This window comes from Odontesthes bonariensis, chromosome 8 (assembly GCF_027942865.1).
Source record: "Odontesthes bonariensis isolate fOdoBon6 chromosome 8, fOdoBon6.hap1, whole genome shotgun sequence".
Taxonomy (NCBI): domain Eukaryota; kingdom Metazoa; phylum Chordata; class Actinopteri; order Atheriniformes; family Atherinopsidae; genus Odontesthes; species Odontesthes bonariensis.
The window spans coordinates 14,046,498-14,066,777 of record NC_134513.1 but is presented as its reverse complement, the minus strand read 5'-3'; the positions used below and the strand labels follow the sequence as shown (position 1 = coordinate 14,066,777).

The 20,280-nt window shown below is 42.8% G+C and overlaps 2 protein-coding genes across 6 annotated transcripts in view; both read right to left on the bottom strand.

Annotated features, from left to right (window-relative positions):
* dgki (diacylglycerol kinase, iota) overlaps positions 1–12,204 on the bottom strand; it is an 89,559-nt gene extending 77,355 nt beyond the window's left edge. For all 4 annotated transcript variants that reach the window (XM_075471837.1, XM_075471840.1, XM_075471841.1 and 1 more), the window contains exon 1: positions 11,735–12,204. In XM_075471837.1, coding sequence (XP_075327952.1) covers positions 11,735–11,958 — 224 coding nt within the window. In that variant the 5' untranslated portion in view covers positions 11,959–12,204. The remainder of the gene's footprint in view (positions 1–11,734) is intronic.
* A 3,647-nt stretch (positions 12,205–15,851) lies between these two features.
* The window catches only part of creb3l2 (cAMP responsive element binding protein 3-like 2), a 29,270-nt gene continuing 24,841 nt past the window's right edge, over positions 15,852–20,280 (bottom strand). For both annotated transcript variants that reach the window (XM_075471835.1, XM_075471836.1), the window contains exons 9-12: positions 20,143–20,242; positions 19,807–19,936; positions 17,838–18,072; positions 15,852–17,743 (exon numbers count right to left, since the gene is read on the bottom strand). In XM_075471835.1, the coding sequence (XP_075327950.1) occupies positions 17,668–17,743; positions 17,838–18,072; positions 19,807–19,936; positions 20,143–20,242 (541 nt within the window). In that variant the 3' untranslated portion in view covers positions 15,852–17,667. The remainder of the gene's footprint in view (positions 17,744–17,837; positions 18,073–19,806; positions 19,937–20,142; positions 20,243–20,280) is intronic.

The window sequence follows — 20,280 nt, the reverse complement described above, 5'->3', positions numbered from 1 at the left end:
CTTTGGTGTCAGTCTTTGCATTCTTGATATATTTTTCAGGAGATAGTAGATTGTAAACTTTAGGTCGAAGTCACAGACAAAACACTGGCTACATCAGGTTGTCAACATGTTGTCAGATAAGGATTAGGCAACGTGCACACACACACACACACACATGCGCGCTCATGTGCACATATCTTAACGGTCAGACACAGCAATGATGGTACTGTATGTGCTGCATACTCTACAATCAATCAATACATGTCACGAACCAGAGGCAGAACATAAGAGTGATACTACCCTCTGTTCACCCGAGCTCCCTCTTCCTCACATCCTCCTCTGACACCTACATAATTACACAGTCTGTCGGTGTGCTGTGTGTGTTGCGCGCGTGAGGGCGAGCGTGTAATGTGGGGGTGGCATTGGATTCACACTGTGCATCTGTATCTGACCTTTAGTGTTTGCAACAGACGCACACAAAGAAGACTGCAAAGAATATGACAGAGAAAGATGAAAGAATAGAAGACAGAAGCGGGGGCAAAAGTGGATAAAAAGATAGAAAGATGGGAAAGGAGGAGCAAGAAAATGAAAGGTTTTGTACAGAAAACAGATAAAAGTTTGTCAAGTTAAAAGTGATTCGATGCAAAGTGTTCTGTCTCTGAAACCTCAGGGTACAGCTGGCTAATAAAATTAATGATTTACTGATGACTCATTTAACCTGAGCAATTAGTGCCCACAAACACTTAGCCACACACACACACACACACACACACACACACACACACACACACACACACACTCACAGAGAGAGAAAGCAAGATAAAGATGCACTAATTATAGCGTGTCTCCTCAGCTCTGGGTCCGGAGGGTCACGGGTGTGCGTTGAAGTGCGTGGGCTTCCACATGTATGCGTGTGTGTGTGTGTGTGTGTGTGTGTGTGCATATGGGCATCAGTTTCAGGAACAAAATGAAAAACCGAAAAAAAGTGACAAAAGCATTTAACTGAAGACAAAAATAGGGGAGGTTAAAACAAAATGCATTATCATTCAAGCACAGAGTCACGTTAATATGGTGTGTGTGTGCACGCGCGTATGTTTGTTTGTGTATGACATAAAGCTTTGAGTGGGGACTCATCTTTCTGAGTGCTGAGAGATGATCAGAGACGGGGGTAATCCTACCTGCATAGACACACACTACACACACAGAAAGATGCGGAAACAAGAGACCACGCTAAAAGGCTTTTTAATCCACGCAAGCACACACACGCGAGCGCACACACTCGCGTTTGCGGACAAGGAAGCGTACATCTTCGCGTGTCCAAACAGAAACCTATAAATAGCCGAGAGACATACAGTAACAGGTAACAGAAAGCAGAACAGAGAAGGGTTAAGAAAAACAGAAACCGGAATGTTGGAAGCACACCAGAAAACAGAAACAGAGAAACGTTTGGCAGCATCTGAATCAGTCGCAGTAAAAACACAAATCCTTCCTGACCATCAGCCCCGTTCGGATGTAGCAGCTGGCTGAGAGCTCCACCAAATTAGTCAGCACAACCGCTTGGCAACAGAGCCACAGATCGCTCTCGTCCAACAAATACCTCCGGAATACCTTTAAAAGATGATTATACCAAACAATAAAGCGATGAGAACAAAACCAATATTAAAATGCCCTTTTTTCGGTCCCTTTGCTGCAGAGTCCATCTGGCGGCAAAGCTCAGAGCAGAACTATTTAAAGGATCACAGCTTAAAAATGTGAGATCAGACAAGGCAGCCAATTAAAAAAAAGTGTATTTCTCCACTTGCTACTTATAAAATGAAACACGTGTTTTAATGCACTTTTCTCTGTTACAAACCTTTGCGCTCGAGCCAAAAATAGGGAAAAGCTTCTTTTTGTCTAAAGGAAGAAAAGAAAACAAACTCTTAACTTAAGACTCTTTAAAACTGGTCCAAAAACTCCCCCACCGATATCTGGGTTTTAAATGCAGTCGGAGAGAATTTAATCAGCATTTAGGCCTCTCAGAAAGTCACGATTACCAGAAACTGTGGTCCAACACAACCTGCAGGATGCAGCGTGGTGCTATCCCTTCGTGTTGTCCTAGTTACAGGCTCGTCCCCTGGGAAGAAGAACTATTACTGCACATACCGTATGAGGGTAAACAACCTACAACTGACAATGGGAAATTATTTTATTGGCTTGACTTAAGCAGATGTGCCTGCATTTAAATTTAAACCTGCTACTTTGGGCAGAAAAAAAGTGACCGGCACCGTTTTCCAACCAATGCGTTTATTTACTAAATCCATGCTCGTAGAGAACCGCTCGTTTCATTATTACAAAAGAAGTTTCTGAATGAATATCACGACAATAAAAATTTGCTCGTTAAATAATGATAATAAAAAAAGAGACGCTTCATTTACTTGCAAATAAGGCGGAGAAAAATCTGCAAATCGTCGTTGATAATGACGGCACGTTTTAATTCTGTCCTAGTTTTTTCTGGTGGGAACAGAGAAGAAGAGGAGGAGTCAGAGTTGCAGTGATGGAGTCAGTGGCACCTCAGCAGTCAGCTCCGCAGGTTCATTATCGAGACAGATGGGCTCGTTGGAAGGGAGATGAGGTGCTACTTTCAAAGTGGAACTATATACAAAGAAACATGGCCAGGCCATTTCTCCTCCTCTGCTCTCTTCTGGCGTTGAACTGTGGTCTGTTTCAGTTTGCTAAGCTCGGTTTTACTTTTCTGATTTGACACCACCTCTGGGCCCTTTTCCCCCATCTTTTAACCCACATTTTGTGTGATTATTTTAGTTTTCTAAACAGTGAAAAATGAACACACCAAAAGAAAAAGAGAGCCACATCTGTGAAAAAGAGTGGGGAAGACAATATTGATATAAGAATAACCCCTGCAACTCATAAAGCCCCCGGTCGAAACAGCCACAACAGTGAAAGTCATAAAAACACACATTTACTGGAGCTTAAATCCAGACAAGACATCCTGACGGGCAATCGTTCGGACAGTCATCACACACACACACACACTGACCACAAAGTGAGTCTACAGGCCAGCCAACCATCCAGCTTTCCACCTAGTTTATCAAACAGCTTTTCCTAATAAAGACCTCTGCATCAAAGTTGTGCAGGCTGGGCCTGTTTTAGCAGCTTGGAGACAATTAGTAAGAGCTAACAATCCAGTCCAGTCACTGAGTCGGTCAATTAGCCGTGCAATCAATCATTGAGCCTGCTGTTCACCCGGACACATTTACCCGCGGTGGGTGTTTCAATGTCTAAAAAGCTCCATCCTGGTCAGCTTTGGTTGTGTAAGACGGTGAGTGCTGACGATGTTGACCGGTTATTTTAGTGCAATAACCAACACAGAGAAGCCAGGAAGTAACCAGTACCACAGTGGATCTGTAGGTCTTTTTTTGTGTGTGTGATTAAAAGTAAATTTAGTTTTTAACTGCATTTTATTTCCTGTCTGGTTAGAAAAGATAGTATGCATTCGTTGCATTGTGCTAGACCGTGACGACACTTACAACCTATTCTAGGCCTGTGCCTCTTTCCTTTACATCTGAGGAATGTAAACAGACGACCACAATATATACAGTGTCAGAAAAGGGTGACCAGAGAGGCCGTTTTGTCCCGTTATATTTGAATTACATCAAACTTTCGCCCTGTTACAGGACGTTGAGGCTTTTCAACTCGTATTGATTCGATCAGACCTGCATTTTCAAGCAAGCTGAAGCAAGCTCTCTTGTCACAATCACGCAAGTGTCTGCTGGTTAACTGAAGTAATTGGCTAATCTTTCAAAACAAGGTTTCTCTTCAGCTATGTTCCTCTTCTTCTCTGTTGCACCAGCAAGAGTCACTTCACTTTTCTCTTCTGTTTTGCCCTCTTTTTTCTTTTTTTTTTAGACCCATTTTTAAGCAGGAAAAGCCTCTTACAGCCAGCCAGACGACTAATAAGGAGCGGCTCCTGTTAGCCAATCCCTCTTAATGCCTCAGCACACTGCATTATGGGCAAAATACCCCAACGCACACACTGGCTCGCACTCTCAAACACTCCTGAAAAGGCTCGGGAAGGAGAGCAGAGCAGAGGAGAGGAGAGATAAGTCAGAAATTTGCGCGTTCCAAAAAAAGACACCATCAGTCTTCGTCTTCTTAACAGAAAATGATAGATATGCATAAGTGTACACAAACACACCACCGGCCAACTGGAGCAGAGCTGTTCACTGAGGGTGGAGGGGGGGGGGGTTGTACTAATGCCCCAATCTGGCGATATTATGTGTGATAGAGAAAAAAAAAAGACGAGCGATAGGATGTGAGTCAGTGTGGCACGGTGACAACTTCACATCGTCATGATTAAGACAAACTTACCCAAGAGGGCAGGAAAAGAGTCCCCTCAGCAATACAACATCCATCCTGTACAAAACTCTCATTCATTTCATTTGACTGATCACAATCAGGGCTGAAACTGTTTGTTCTGCTGATTTCCTTTAAGCACGTGAAACAAAAACAAAAAAAGAATGAGACGTGAATCTGAGAAATCTGACATTTTCTAAATCAAGGCGTGAATGATAAATGAAGACAGTCAGCAGCACGTGAACTCATAAGGAAAGAAGACTGCCATCGCTAAGCGCTTTCCACTTTATGCATCATGTGTTTGCAGAAAAACGGTGATCAATACGTGCTAATTCGCCTACGTCTAAGTACCAAACAGCCCATGAAATGAAAAATCATAAGCAAACCCGATGAATTACAATTCGTTCTTCTCAAACAAGGCCATTTAATCTCTGTGAGCTACAGCTCAAATCTCAAAGCTCTCATGCTGTGACAGAGGTCACGTGACAGGCTTACAAGCTCCAACCATGTTAGCAAGATGTCGACAAGTGTCCGAGTGAAGCTTGTGGTCTGGGAAAAACTTTTTTTAAAGAAAAAAAATCACCAAACATTGAGAGCCTGATGTCAAAAATCTCAAAGTTGTTGGCCTGAGAGCTGGAGCAGCTGAGCCGTCTCCCCGTGTGACGAATCTCCCGAACAACCGTACAGGGGGAAAAAAAAGATCATACACGCCAAAAAAGAATGCCAAATGGAAATCAATCGCCTAACGTTTCTGTGAGCCATCTGTGCCACATTATTCTGAAACCAAAGAAAATGCCTAAATTGCATGCAATCGGCCCGGAACTTGAAACGAGAAACACAGCAAACATTAGGTTATCGTTGGCCTTTGACTCACGATAGTGGCCACAAACTTTTACGTTTCTCAGGCATCTTTTGACACCACAGATGACCAGCCGCGTATATCTACAATTTAAGAGCATCAATAGAGGGGCTCGCGGCACACTAGTGGATTAAAAGCAAATTGCAGTTCCATACAGCTGCAAAAAATGATTTAATTTAACAAAAACAAAAAAAAAAAACACATACACGCCTCTTGAATGAAGTCATTCACTTTCCTCCTCTTCTTTTTTCAAAATAGGAAAAGAAAACTATAAATATGTATGTAAATCTGTTCCTCCGAGAGGGCCGAGGCGGGAAAACTGTTTCAGTACGGCTGGTATTTCATCAACAATTACTGGACTGATCATCTGTTTAAAAATTCATGAGTGTCTCCAAGCTGCCCAGACTGTGAGCCCGAGCGTTCCACTGAATTTAACAAGCCTGCGCCATAAAACCAGCATGTAAAGCCCCGAGGATCATCACTGACTGTACTTAACAAATTAACAGAATTTTTCTAAATTCAGTGGGACTTATGAGAGCACTGGTGGGATTAATAACATTAAAGATGACTCAATTCCCTGTACTGTTATGACAAAGTGGAATGATGCAGGTTTCGTGCTACGCCGCGTCAACATGACTGACGTTCACCCCCCTCCCTCCAACTATCGTTTAGAGTTCAGTTTAAACTGAAGCGACAGACGAGCTGAGGAAGAGACAGACAGTGGCCATCCCTTAAGCGTTTTCAACCGACACTGTGTGCGGTTGAAAATGGAAACTCTAAGTTAAGGAATGAAATATTGCCAACTTTGTTGTCCTCCAAACATGTGGTACAACAGATGTGACCTTTAATCATAATGCCCTTTCAGCAAGTTCTATATTTGCCTCCAAATGTGACTCATAATTAACTAATCTTTGCTTTGCATCGAGAGATACATGTGTTGCGAGATGTGTTTAACTCGCCCGACTGTCCCTGTTTTGAACTAGAAACTGTGTTGAATGCTCTGCCCCGTTGAGCATGGAGAATATTCCTCCTGATTGGCCTTTCAGATTTAATTTCCCCAGGGAAAGCTAAAGCTATTGTGCTGCACTGTGGTGTGTTGCTGTTACACAATTGCTGTAAGTACAATGACATTACAGAGGTTTCTAAATCTGAAATCTCCCTTTCCTTTCTTTCCTTTGACCCGTGTGCATTGTTCGTGTGCAGAGTGAGTGCAGACTCCCATCGTGAAGTTTATAAACTGCCTTCGAGAGCTGCGAGGTAAGTATGTTATAAAATCTGCCGCGAGCCGCGCCGTATGACGAGCTTCTCTGCCGTATATCTCTATAGTTCTATTTTCATTTGAGTGCATCGGCACAGCGTTCAGCACCAATGAGCAGCAGCTGAGGCTCTAATTGTTCCAAATATGTCGGGGACCTTAAATGCCTCGTTCTTACAGTTTCATGCAAGTCACCAGGCCTGTTTTATTTTTAGAGCGTATTAACTTTTACTGCTCCACCTAATATCAGTCCTCCACTGGGTAATAAAGTAATTGCCTTATAATGTGTCACTATCAGCCAGTCGTTACTATCACCCTCTTCCTTTATGCTTTCCATACTTTGTTCTCTTTCATTATTTCTCGAGTAATGACTCTCCTTTGACTTTGTATCAAACATTCGGCCTTTTTACTTCCTCCTCTCTGGACATCTTTTTTTTTTATCTCTTTATTCTCCCCGTCCCCGCGGTGTTTTGTCCTAATTGAAAGCTGAATGGAGTCTAATATTCGGGCAGCATCAGATGATGAAAGTACCTTTGATCACTGTTTACCTCTGCAGGTGGCACAGGAGCAGCGACGCGAGATGCATTCAAAATCATTTTTATGTTTCTCCTCTCCTCTCCTCTCCTTTTCTTTTCTTTTTTTCTTTTTAAATGCGTCTTACGAGCCTTTCTCCACACACTGCCTCACGGTCTCTTATAAGACGTGAAACCCGAGCACGGTAGACTGTGGGAACACACCAATTGGGACCTTTTGTTAGTGAAGTGGGCTGTAAATAGTGGAAGGATAATGTTACAAAATCTTGTCGTGTGGCGGTTTTGTTTTTGTTTGCAACATTCGCCTGGAAGGCGGAGGTAAAATCTCACCGCACGATAAGCTGGGTGATGAAACAAAGCACTCGATTCTCTTGTGTTTTCTCCTCTTGGGCAAACGGGTCGTGGTGGTATGTTTACTGGCACGGGGAGAGTTCGGGACAACTGGTTTGTTTACCGATTGGAGACTGGAGAAAGTTAGCGAAACCCTTGTCCACTGAAAAAAAACTGGCAGTTCCTTTGTTGGCAAATAAAAAAACGTGTTGATCTCTGATAAGTTCGGTCAGATATGTTCGACTATGATTTAAACAAACATCGGGCTTCTTTTACTTCTAGCAAACTCATCCACAAATAAAAATGAAATGAAATCCTCCTTAAAAGCACACTGCATAAATATTAATACAAAAGTTATTCCTCTCAGCCACTTCTTATGTCCCTTTAGGAGTGTGTGGTGGTGTAGTTCTCTGTAGAGAATGTGTTGATGCATTCATTTCAACAAGGAACAATAATTCTGATACTGTTTGCTGTTTACACCAGTAATCGCCCTTTAAATATAGACCTCTAAGGGTACACTTGAATGCACCGTGAAGTCTTGCAGTCTGACCTACAAATCGAAGTACACTTCCAGATTTACAAGCTACACCTTAAACTCACCATGAAGCCCCTTGTTCTGAGGTAGACCCACACACTTAATAACAGCACTATAATAATAAGCACTTAAGAGACAATAACTTTGCTTTGTCTCTTAAAGATTTCAGTCGTGTTCACGTGCAAAATCACTCTGAGAAATACTGCAAATAAGTTGCCAACAAAAATGGAGCAATTCTAAGCAAGTTTTCCATTCAGAAATACAGGTGGAAAACAGGGAGGAAATACCCACAGAGCTGAACGGGGGAATAAGGTTATCCAGTGTTTGCGCTTCAGAATGTAACCACAGAAGACAGTTAATAAAGAGAGTTTTATTACTGTGGTTAACGGTTCTGTGTGACTGCCGCAGCCTCTCATTTATTTTCACCCTCTTCTGCTCCGTGTTACTCTTGTTAATCGAGCCGGGGAGGGCCGGGCAAAGTTGTGTGACGAGTTTGTGAGATTTCTAAACTTAAGTCTGCGCTTTGACAAGGTTAAATACTTGATTCTCATCAGAGGGGAATTCTTTTGCAAAATACAAATCAGGAATAAATCATCATATGTCCCCGTGACTAATTCCAGCTTAAGTGCAGCTTTAAGCCGCGTTTCAATTTGTCATACATTTATTTCAACACAGCCATCAGTCAACCTTGGCCTTCATAACATATCCCACTAAGGTTGCGTATAATGTGGGAATCTAGTTTTTTGGTAAGATTGGTAAGATTCTTTGCTAATGTTGCTTATAAGACCACAACAGGAGCTCTGCCCAGGCTCTTTTGGAGGGTTGTGGGACCCATAAATGTTTATCATATTTCATAAATTCCAATACCACAGACAGATTATCTTAACAGACTGACAGTGACGTCTGACTGTCACAGATAGGCAGGAAGTGCTTGGGAAAACAAGCCACTGACTCACTTTCAGATCGAGTGTGAAGCCGGTCAACTGAATGTCTTACAAACTCACTGGTGTGCTGATGACCGGACTTGCATGACACACACGCACACCCCAAAATCCACTGTACTTCTGATTGAGGAAGTGCTATCATGCAGCGAGACGGGTGAGACGTCTAAGAATAGATAAAAGGGCACAGGGCATTCTGGGAACACACACACAGACAAAGTGTGACCAATTTCTGGCAGATAAGTTGCACGTGCCTCCTGCTGCCATCAGCCCACGATACCACAATCTCACACGCAAAAGCACACACACTCACACACACTGCCTTTGATGTTCAACGACATCATTTCTGAGCTCTTTCATATCGCCACATATGGTAAATCACTTCTTGGCACTGGCCACTTCAAAGCTATGTAAACTACCTCTCACAAACCATCTCCCTGGACCGGCTAACACATTTTCCTCCACACGGCTGCTTCTGTGAGGAGGAAAATTCACAGATTATCCGCAGCCAAATGTCGGAACAACTCAAGATATGACACCCTAATTAGCTCTTCAGTCTGCCATGTCATGCATGGCAGATAAATGCCGGGAAAAGGACAGAGGCAGACAGATTTCACGGGATCTATACGTGCGATGAACGCAGTGTTGAAGGTCCGAAATACAGTGAAGCCGAACACTTATTTCCATACGATGCATTCTCTCGTGTGTTGCGAAAACTCTATACCGACCACCCTTTCAAATTAGAGAAAGTCAATTAAATTTACAGTTTGTAAAAGCACTTCTTAATTAACTGTAAAATGTCAGCCTTTATAGACATCCGGGGCGATTATTTCCACATCCTTCTTTCCCCCAACAAGTGTGGTGGGAGCAACAAACCGTCTCTCCGGTGGCATGAGTCAAACGTTCCCCTTGCCAAATGAAATCAGTCCAGCTGGGGATTCCACCGAAGCCACTGACCACGCGCGAGCTGCATAAAGTGACAGGAAACTGCGGCAGAGCACAGGGTGACACGGGTGGAAGGTTTTCCACATGCATTGTCAGAGCTTTGGTGCCATTTGGATTCACTTTTTCACCCCCCCCCCCTTGACCTTTCACCCGCATATTAATAAATACATAATAACCTTTTCTACGAGAGCGTGAGCAAAACTAAACACAGAAGCCTTCAAGCGATGATGTTCAGACTTTGCCAGCACGTCATGTGGTTTTGAATGTGTCAAAAAGAGCCTCGTTATCAACAAACGGTCTCCAAAAACGCACACGATCAAATAAAACAAATGAATGTGGACATCGGTGGTGCCAGATGAAAGCTTTTTTTTTTTGTTATATATTAACAGACGGAGCAGGGCTAACTATTTCTGGTCTTTCCTGTCCTATTGTAAGCTAAAGTAAGACTAACAGAGAGGAAAGTTACATTGATCTATTCATCCAATCGCCAGCAAAACGCCAACGGGGAAATGAAGCTTGGCTAGTGTGACTTGAACAATGCATCCCCTTCAGAGCTTTCAAATGACCTAAACTAAAATAATCTTATGGAATGACAATCTCAAACGGGAGCAGTCACAGCACACAGGTCGGATTGAATCAAATTTATATGCAGCATCACTTTATGAAGATTTGACTTCTTTTCTTTCTTATATCTGGCTGGATACGATTATTTCAGTCAGTTTCATATGTGCTGGTGAAGATTTCTCAGCACTGCTCCGAAACATGCAAATTGCAACACTCATCTCTTGGCTTTCGTGTCGCAACTCTGCAGCGAGCAGTCGCTGCCAAAAGAAAAAATCTCCCCAACTCATATTGACTTCCAGGACCTCTGCTGGCTGCACAGTTCCTCACCCGGTGTCTGCCACTCGTGGGTTTAGCCTAAAATGCATCAGGGCTCAGACCAAACTCGGGCACTCTGCCTATTTTTCCATGTAGGCAACAGTTTCGTCCCACATACGTAAACTATTTCCAAAAAGCAGTAAATGTAAATGGCGTGGGTACTTTGAAAATACTCAAAAGAGAGGAGAAATGGCCTTCTGTCAAAAAGAATGTAACGATGTAATAATTATGTACAATCCTTTATTTTTTTCAATGAATCTCTTCCCATCTACTCAGTTGTGCTGTGTTAACGTGAGGCACAGTTAATCTGACTGCAGCATTAATTACAACTGGGATAAAAGCTTCAGGGTTTTTCATGTCTCTTGGAATGAATTTACTGAAACAGCCTTTTATGTTTTTAATAGTATTGTGATAGATAGATAGATAGATAGATAGATAGATAGATAGATAGATAGATAGATAGATAGATAGATAGATAGATCACAGTGACATTTGACAACAAAAACTGCTGTGTGAGTGTGTGTGTTCCTGGCCAGTTTTCACTATCAACAGCAGCTGCCAGTCGCACTGGGGTGTCAGGCTGCTGCTGGCATTCACGCGCACACACACACACACACATATATATATATATATATATATATATATATATATATATGTACTCGCACACTTCCCACAAATCAATACAGTTTCCCTCCCTCCCTCCCCCTTCACGTGCTCCAACACAACAGGGCGACAGCACCACAGGGAAATGCGCACTCTGTGCGTATGTGAACCCGTTTGGGTCCATCGGTGATTTGGGCTCTAAAGCTCCCACTTTCTGTGCTTTACAGCCCGAACGAGCCGGGGCAACCACAACATGTGTAGCCATATGTGAGGATTTTGCTTGTCAGCTAACGACATGACGGGACAATGTGACCCCTCTATGTTTGTGTCCTTTCCTGTGTTTTGTTTACAAGCCCCAGCTAGCTTAAATGTAATTATTACAATAGCGCTAGCTTTTAACATGTAAAATAAACATTGGTACTACCGAGATTCAGTCCAGCCCCGGAGTATTATCCAAACAGTGAAATGTGTGTAAAAAATATGTTGCCCTGACTGATATCCTGTCCCAGCATCCTCTCCACTCACCTATACGAGGTCTGTTTTCTGAACGCCAGTCCCCTTAATTTCTCCTCCAAAGACTCCTGCTCGATGTCGGGCAGGCTGCTGAACGTGTCGCTGCAGCAGCCTACAGCAGCGTCCTCAGAGCCGGCTCCGGACTCCGAATCACCCCCGTCGGCTCCCAGAGAGGCCAGGCGACCGCTGAAACCCCCCGCCGCCAGGCTGGTGCGGTCCTTGGCTTGGGGGTCCATGCTGGTCGGTCCTAGCTGTCTCGCCCCGCGCTGGACCCCCCCTTCTCCTCCGGCTTGTGACGGGACACAGATGCCGGTGGTGTAAGGGAGGCGAGAACTGAAATGTTTGCGGAGATTAAAGCAGATAAAAAAGGACGGCGTAAATGTTTTTACGCTGCTCGACCACTGAGGACTCCGACCGTTGAACGCCTATATGTGCCGAAGCCCAGCAGCACGCGCAGCCGCCTGGACAACAGACAGAATTGCACTCACGAGTCCGCGAACCAACTGGCAGAAAATGCGTCAATTTGTCAACGTCAGACAGGAAGTAGAAGGTTTTGCTTTCAAAATAAAGCGACTTATTTTAACATCGAGTTGGGGAAAAAAAAATATTCTAGCATAAACTGGTCTGAAAAGGTTCACCTTGTATGGCACTGCGTTTATCTGTACATACAGGTCATGTACAAAAACATTTTCATACTTTATGTAGTTGGGAAAATCAGTGTCCATCAGGCTTTATGGGAATCAAAAAAGATGGTAAGGGACAGCTCCCTCCTCACTTTCTCCTTTGAATCAACCAAGCATGGACTGTGTTTATGTATATATTGCATCAAATATCCAACATCAGTCCATCCGTTAACTAACCCACCACCGTTAAACAGCCCTAAACAAGACTAAAAATTTAATATGTGGCCATTTTTTCTCTCTCTTGATATCTGTGCAATTCCTTGTATGTGAAATCCTGAAATACAAATCTCGAATACATTTATGACTGCAGGGCATTGGGCACAAATCTTATTCAAGTGCCTGAAATGAATCATCTTTATCGCACAGCCAATATCATCTGTAAAATATTTCCTTTCCCTTTTTGTTTACCAGTCAAAGAGGAACAGCTCTATTGCTGCAGATTATAGAATTATCTTTTAAGCCTCAAAGCTGTTAGACCACCGTTTTCTCCCAATGAGAAGTGATTTGATACATGTAGCGTATCATGCACTGTATAAGTTGGTTTCTGTGTTCAATTTGGTCGAGTTTGGTGATCATGCAAGCAACAAATCAACATCCCGTTTCCCACTTTGTTCAAAGAAACTTTTATTTTCAAACGCATGACCGGAAGTAAATTCTTTTATTCTTTGTAGCGTGACGTGCTTTCAAAAACCGAAAAAGCGCGAGCTGATGTGAGGGCCGCGACAAGACCTCCGTCCAGTTTTTACTAAATGCTGCAAACGTCCATCTTTCTTCTTATCCCTATTGGCCACTCCATCCATCCATCCATCCATCCATCCATCCATCCATCCACCCGTCCTTCCATCTATCCCACGGGACGAGCAGCGTGGCATTATGGGATATTCCCTCTCCTCTTTTTGTGCAGCATCATCAGTCAGAAAGTAGGGCAGAGGGTGAGCATACTCCCACGAACACATGCATGCTGTCAGTATCTCACTCTCACTCTCAACACACACACACACACACACACACACACACACACAGTCCATATGCTCTGTTGGTGGAGAGTCTGTATGTCAGTATCAGCCTTGTTGATATCTTTCCTCCTCCATCATCTTACTACTTCCCTCACTACAGTTTGCAGCAGGTTTGCGTGTCACACATCAGGCCACATCTGTCTTTCTCTGTCACTCGACCACCGGGCTCATCAAATCATCTCTGCCGTGAAGCATCAGTCTGCATTCCCTGAAATGATTCAGCTGCGCAGACATGAAATCCCAAATGTGCACCAGTTGCTTTGGTCATAACCTCCGTTTGCCTGCGTGTTCTGCAGTCATCATGGCAATCATTTCCTCAGAAATGAGCAAGCTCTGGCAGCGGTTACCTCTTCATGCACATATATGGGATGGAGTGCAGTTCATCACAAAAGATCCGTCACGTCAGACCTCAAGTATTTAAACATCGCACTGAAGCCCAGGAGGTGTCACATTTCCTCAGAAGCCTTTTTCAGATACTTTTCCAAACAACACCCCTCGGATGATAAAGGAAGAACACAACGAGCTCCCTCTCTGATCGGGTTTCTGTCAGCAGCGAGCTCGTCCCTCGTGGACTGTTTCTGCTTTCCAGGGAATTATCAGAAGAAACAAACACTGTTGTACGAAATCTGCCCATTAGCAGTGCAGTCGACTTCAAAGATGAAACCAAAGGAGGGAGCTTTGTTATTTTGGAAAGCCAACATATCTGCGCTGAATCCTGTCCGAGCAATTTGGGATAAAAAGGCGTCTGTCCTTCAGCTGTAAAATCTGTGTTTAGTCTGTGCAGCTCTGTGGCTGATTTTGACGTCTGACCTCCGCTGGTGTGCATTTTCAAAACAATGAGATAGACTTGAGTTAGTACCACATGGCTTTGACTCAAATTAACGAGTGAAAGCTTCGGAATTCTTGCTATTTTCTGAATTACAGTGATCCGATTTTCAAAAAGCTCCAAGGAGAACCCGATTAAAACAGACGAGGAAAGGAATTGTATAGTTGGCCGAAAGGAGTGTATTTTTTTTTTTTAGGTATCTGCCAAATTGGAAACTGACAACCAGATTCAGCGAGATCTCACATAATCGCAGTGTGGAACACCTTGATGTGACACAGAAATACAACACAACTTTAGACCTGAAGCAAAAGAAAGTGTTAAAGACTCTGGAAAAATGATCATATCATTTAATACCGTAACTCGGGAGTTACCCTGTCATCCATTGTAGCCTTAAAAACAAAAACACACCTTTTAATTTTCCCCCATTTGCATGTAATTGGTTTGATTGTGGGCCGGTGGAGTAAAAAAAAAAAAAACAAGCTGACGTCAGAACACACGTGCAGGAAACCAGAGGAAGGAAATTCTTTTTATTTATTTTTATCTCCAATTGAAAACTCGAGCGCTTTTATACCTCAGCAGTCCTGAATCAAACAGTGAAATCAGACTGCGGCTCTTTGATGTCTTCACTGACTCATGTTTTTTTTCGGTCCAATTATTCATAACGACTTTATGAGAACCCCACGCACCGCCGCTCTGTTGCTGCTGTGAGAGGGAACTGTTGCGAAGCTGGGGGGGGGGGGGGGGCGGCTTGGGGTAGTTTTGGGACTGTCAGAACAATTCGCACCACTCATTATGAGGTGCTGCCGCTAATCTATTTTCGGATTCTTTTTTTTGCTTTGATGGAGGAGACAGCAGTTCCTCTGTTTGGTCAGAGTGTTAACCACAAACTCTTGCTCCACTCCTGCACCAGCAACACAAGGATTTTATTATACCTGCCAGCAGTAGGGATGCTGACAGGTGATCTTAATTCTGTGATATATTATGAGGGAAAAGCACATTTCTGGCACATTTAAAAGCTTGTTTTACTAAAAATGTTTATCAGTGAATGGACTGGCATTATGCTCCTATGGATAAAGGAGTTCAACCATATGAACACATGCGTAGTTTATTGTTCACATAATGGCACAAATTCCTAATCTTTTTTTTTTGAGGCAAAAAATCGACCTCTTCAGCTGGTCGGTTTTGGATTTTGAGGCGTGTTATCATCAGAATGTTCAGGATCGGGAATCGAGGGCAGGAATTTGCTGCCATTCATTTGGATTCACTCTTCCCTTTAACGCATAGAAAATCAAACAACAGCGTTGCTTAAAAGCTGGAAAGTTGGAGGTCTTTTCCGAGGTTTTCGACTTGGCTGTCACAGTCCTACATAGAGTTGTCCTGGAAATAATTGTTATCAACTTGACCTTCACCGTTGCTCTTTGGTACCATTTCTTAATTTCAATACAAACTCAGATAAGGTGACCTTAACCTTTTATAACCGTCATCTGCTCAGCAGGCATGAGTTATTTTTTCATTTTTACACTACTGGTGAATTTTGAAGGAAGCCAGTGGCTGCAGACTGTTGGGACATGCAATGTGTTTGCAAATAAATCTCCGCTCCAAAATGATCATCATAAGAGGCACACTTTAATCACAACACCAGCAATTCACCATTAAAAACAAAAAACACACGCACACACAATCATAATGTGCTTTTACTAAGGAAAATACTTTATTCATTTCAGAAGCAAGAGGACAGAAGCCAGTTCGGACTGCTTTTACACAGGAGCTACAAAGAAATTAAATCCAGGTTTGGAGAATTTCTATTTACTGGCTGTGAGATTTGAGATGTAACGAGAGGATGTTTTTTTTTACATAAAAGAGCATTTAAAAATAAAAAAAAAATACAAAATTGTCTTGTGTTTCAAACCATCTTTCCTGCTAACAATTTCCAGAGCTGGCAGTGAGGAATGTAATGTACAAAGAGCATCGTCGGCGCATCCGGTCGGCATACAATAATATCCAACGACGAATCCGCCGACCCCAAAAAGCTTTTAACACGACAAGAAGCAGACACGAATCCTGCTTTCAAGCCTACAAACCGGAACCGGGGACGATTCCGCCGACAGTTTTATTCCGTCATAGTTCCACGTTGCATTTACAGCTCAGACCTTAAAATAAAAACATCTGTAACGCCCTCAACGAGGAAAGTCGAGACCTTAAAGTCCCGATCTCCAATTAAACTCAACCCGACAGACAGCCAGGATAGATCCTGCAGCCATCGCATCCCATAATTCATCGACAGCGTGGAGCCCCAAATGGACTGGTTCCTCATCTACACATTTGGATCCTCATTTACTAACAACTCGCGTCTTAAAAAAATAGAACTTTTTTTTTTTAAATCTCTCACCCCATTTATGTGAAGAAATAGTTTTGGCAATAGCTGATAAATAGCCGATAAGGACTCGTGAAGGTGGAAAAAAAAAAAAGCAAAACATTTTGCAAGATTTAAGGCACATTTCCATTCAAGATGCTGTCCTTTCCATTTTTTTAATTTTAATATAAGGAATTTGCACCACTCAGTGTCAACACGACATATTCTGATGCCTATTTTAGCACGAAGACCGGAAACAGTCAAGCTGAAACTCGTTTCTTCCGGTCAAATACACAAATATAACCCGACCGCAAGTTAAATACTTTCACAGAACACGACGTACTGCCTTCCAACTCTGCACGGAAATATCTGAAGACGAGCTAAAAGGATCCACAGATGTAAAATATTAAACATTTTGTGGAAGAAAGGGATTGATCGGTCAACCTTTAGACAATGAGGGAAAATGACCATATCACAGAAACAATGCCTCAATGCGTGAAATATTTGATGCATATAAAGTAAATATGAACAACACATAAAAGAGTACAATAAAATAATAAAAACACAAAATTCAGTATGAACACAAGCGCGTATCAAAATGGGATGAATGCATTACTGGAATGAAATACAAATATTTAAACAGCAACAAAACAACCAAAAAAGAAAGTCTCTATAAATACAGAAGCCATCATCAGTGTCCTGTACAAAGCCTCACATGTCATATTTTATCAGAATTTCCTCTGGAAAAAGACTCTCAATGTGATTTATTTTTCTTTTTTCTTCTTCTTTTTTTCTTTAAACCCAAGCCAGGTCCGTTAATGCAACCACAAGCCGACTCGTTAATCTATCAGTGCAACTTTAATTCGGAAATAAAGGACAACCAGTGCCTCTTTTGTTATTATTTCTACCATTACAGTGTATCTGATTGAGCATAGATGGCATTAAACATTGACCTTAATCAATCAGCAGTGGGAGCTGCTGTATGAGGTTTGCTCCAGGACACTGAACATGCTCTAGAGGGGTAAAACCCATCGGAGGAGGAGGGGGGGGGGGTGTTCACTTTAACCTCATGAGGTCTCGTTGACCGATCGCTCCAGCTCTATCACTTTACTACTGCTCTCATTCGCCCTCTGTTCCCGAGACCTGAGAGACAAAACGCAGAGGGAGGGCTGAGACGCTGGCAGACAGTCACGTTCACTTCAGAGAAGGTGGCGTGCTTCTGGCTGTGTGCGTTTACCTGTGCAGGTCCAGCAGCAGGTTCTTCTGCGACTGCGTGTCGTTGCTTTTACTCTGGAAAGGCAGGTGTGTTTCCACGCCGCCGGGCTCCACCACGAGTTTCTGCTGCTCCGAGCGGCGCCACGCTGCCATGACGACGGCCGGCGCGTCCTCCCACTGTTCGGGATATTCGCCGCCCAGGCCGAGGAGGTGCGGCTGCTCGTCCTCGAAGGTTGACAACAGACTCCTGGACTTCACTGCAACGAGAAACACAAAAATAACCTTCAAATCGTCTATGTTTTCAATAAAGTTTTTTAAGACTTCTTCAGACTGAGAGCACGAACGAGCTCACACAAATGGACGGGAAAAAAAAAAACGAATTCGATTGAGAGGAAAATTATATGTGGTTTCTATTACCAAAAAAAAAAAAAAAAAAAGCGTGCATGTGCGTGGGAGGTAATGAGGATGTAGTGAAAGGTCAACTCTTTAAATCAGTCTCGGTAGCCGCCACTGCGGAGCTGTAGGTGGAATCTGATTAGTGGTGATGTTATAATGGACCTCCACAGTTTTTATAGCCCGGAAATAATGATTCATTACAACGGTAACTGCAGGGCAGGTCAGAAAAGCTGAAAACTCTGGAAAAGTGACTGTGTGTGTATGCGTGTGTGTATGTGTGTGTGTGTGTGTGTCTCTACAGCCAGTGATGCACAATGCTTTAAAAGCCTGTCTAACCTAACACTCGATTCAAATATCTCCAATATCAGATTGAAAACACAAGTATTTTTTATGCCATTTTAAATATCACCTTAAGTGTGATGACTTGCATTAATGCTGCATCCATTTCCCACCTTGTGTTTTTGTTATACTGAAGATATCTCACATTTTGTTTGCCTTTCCCCTTCGCTTAAAGGTGCTATATGCAACTATTTTAATACTCCATATGAATAATAACAAAGTTCTGCCCTTGGCTGGACTGGAAAGTTTTGTGGTCGTGATTCGACGGCTCCGCATCCGGCAGAGAGACTTCAAATCAAGCGCAATTTGTCCAACTTGCGGGTAGAAAAACTTGACCATTGACAGGCCGACGCGAGCCTTTTAGCATTTCACTTTTAAAATATATACATGAAGCACCTTTAAGAAGTGTTGTATACACTGTTGTATAGTTATCTACGTTTGTAACTGAGTTACTGAGTAAGTGTTATGTCTTTGTTTTTGTTTTTTTTACACAATAAAATATACACAGCATACTAGGATTTACGAATCGTCTTTTATCTCAGCTTTGGTCTCTGTAAAAGAAAAAAAAATAAATCTAGCTCTTCATCTGCCAAATGCTCCACATCCCTGTCTTTTTCAGAGCTCTTTCGCTGAGAGCGTCTGAAAATTAAACTTAATCAAAGCCAGAGGGGGGGAAACCAATTTGTTGTTTTAGTCTTTTAGTGAAAAAAAGAAAAAAAAGACCACAAAACAAAAACATTGGGCTGAAGGGGGCTAAAAAAATAAATGAAAAAAACCTCAGAGCTGAGAATAACTGGGGGGGAATTTGAGATCATCACGAGGAGATGAAACTATTCACAATAATTCATCTGTTTCGATCAGCCTTAGAGCGAGTTAGATTGTGGTTTCAGTTCGGAAGAAGTTTAGTCCTGGTTCTCATTCTTAACAAAAGACAGCTTAAAAACAGTTAAAAAAAAAATCAGTTCACACTCTGATTGGACGACCTCACTGCCTTGTTCTTTTCTGAAGCCGGCTGAGGCCTTTTCAAACGACCCGCACTAACAGAACAAAAGTTACTACCCTTAAAGTAGTAATAAAAACTTTATTTTTTAGACTTTATCTGGACAATATTACTTTATTTGCCTTTTCACATATATTTTCTCTAATGCTGCTCATATTCTTTGCAAAAGCAGGCAGTAACTCCACATAAAGTCACCATGACGACGTCATTCAGTGTTGAACACGTGTACAGTCCGTAGGGTTACTGGTGTTATTACCTGTCGCCGTGTAGGACTCTTTGACGGCCATCTGTTTGGAAGCCACGCCTGTTTCAGTGATGCTCGAGCACGGGGTCAAACCGCTCGGACAAAAGCTCCCCAAAAAGAGAGCAAAGCACAACACCACGACCTGCAGAGACACACAAAGACCGGCGGAGCGGAGAAGAAGGCCGGGGAAAGAGAGGAGGGGAAATAAATGATGCATCATACAAAATGTTAAGCTGCTAATGAATAATGGAAGCAGATGTTTCCAATTCAATAATCAATGTTCCATCGCCTCTTGTTAGCAGGCACGCACACACACACACACACACACACACACACACACACAAGTACCATTAAGCATGATGATGTCTGGGTGCCAGCCACCCTGCAGGACTTGTGGACTTTTCCTGCCACCACCGCCTGCAGAGACTGCAGCTGCTGTAGCAGAGACCTGGAGAGAGAAACACATACACAGGTTAGACACACAAA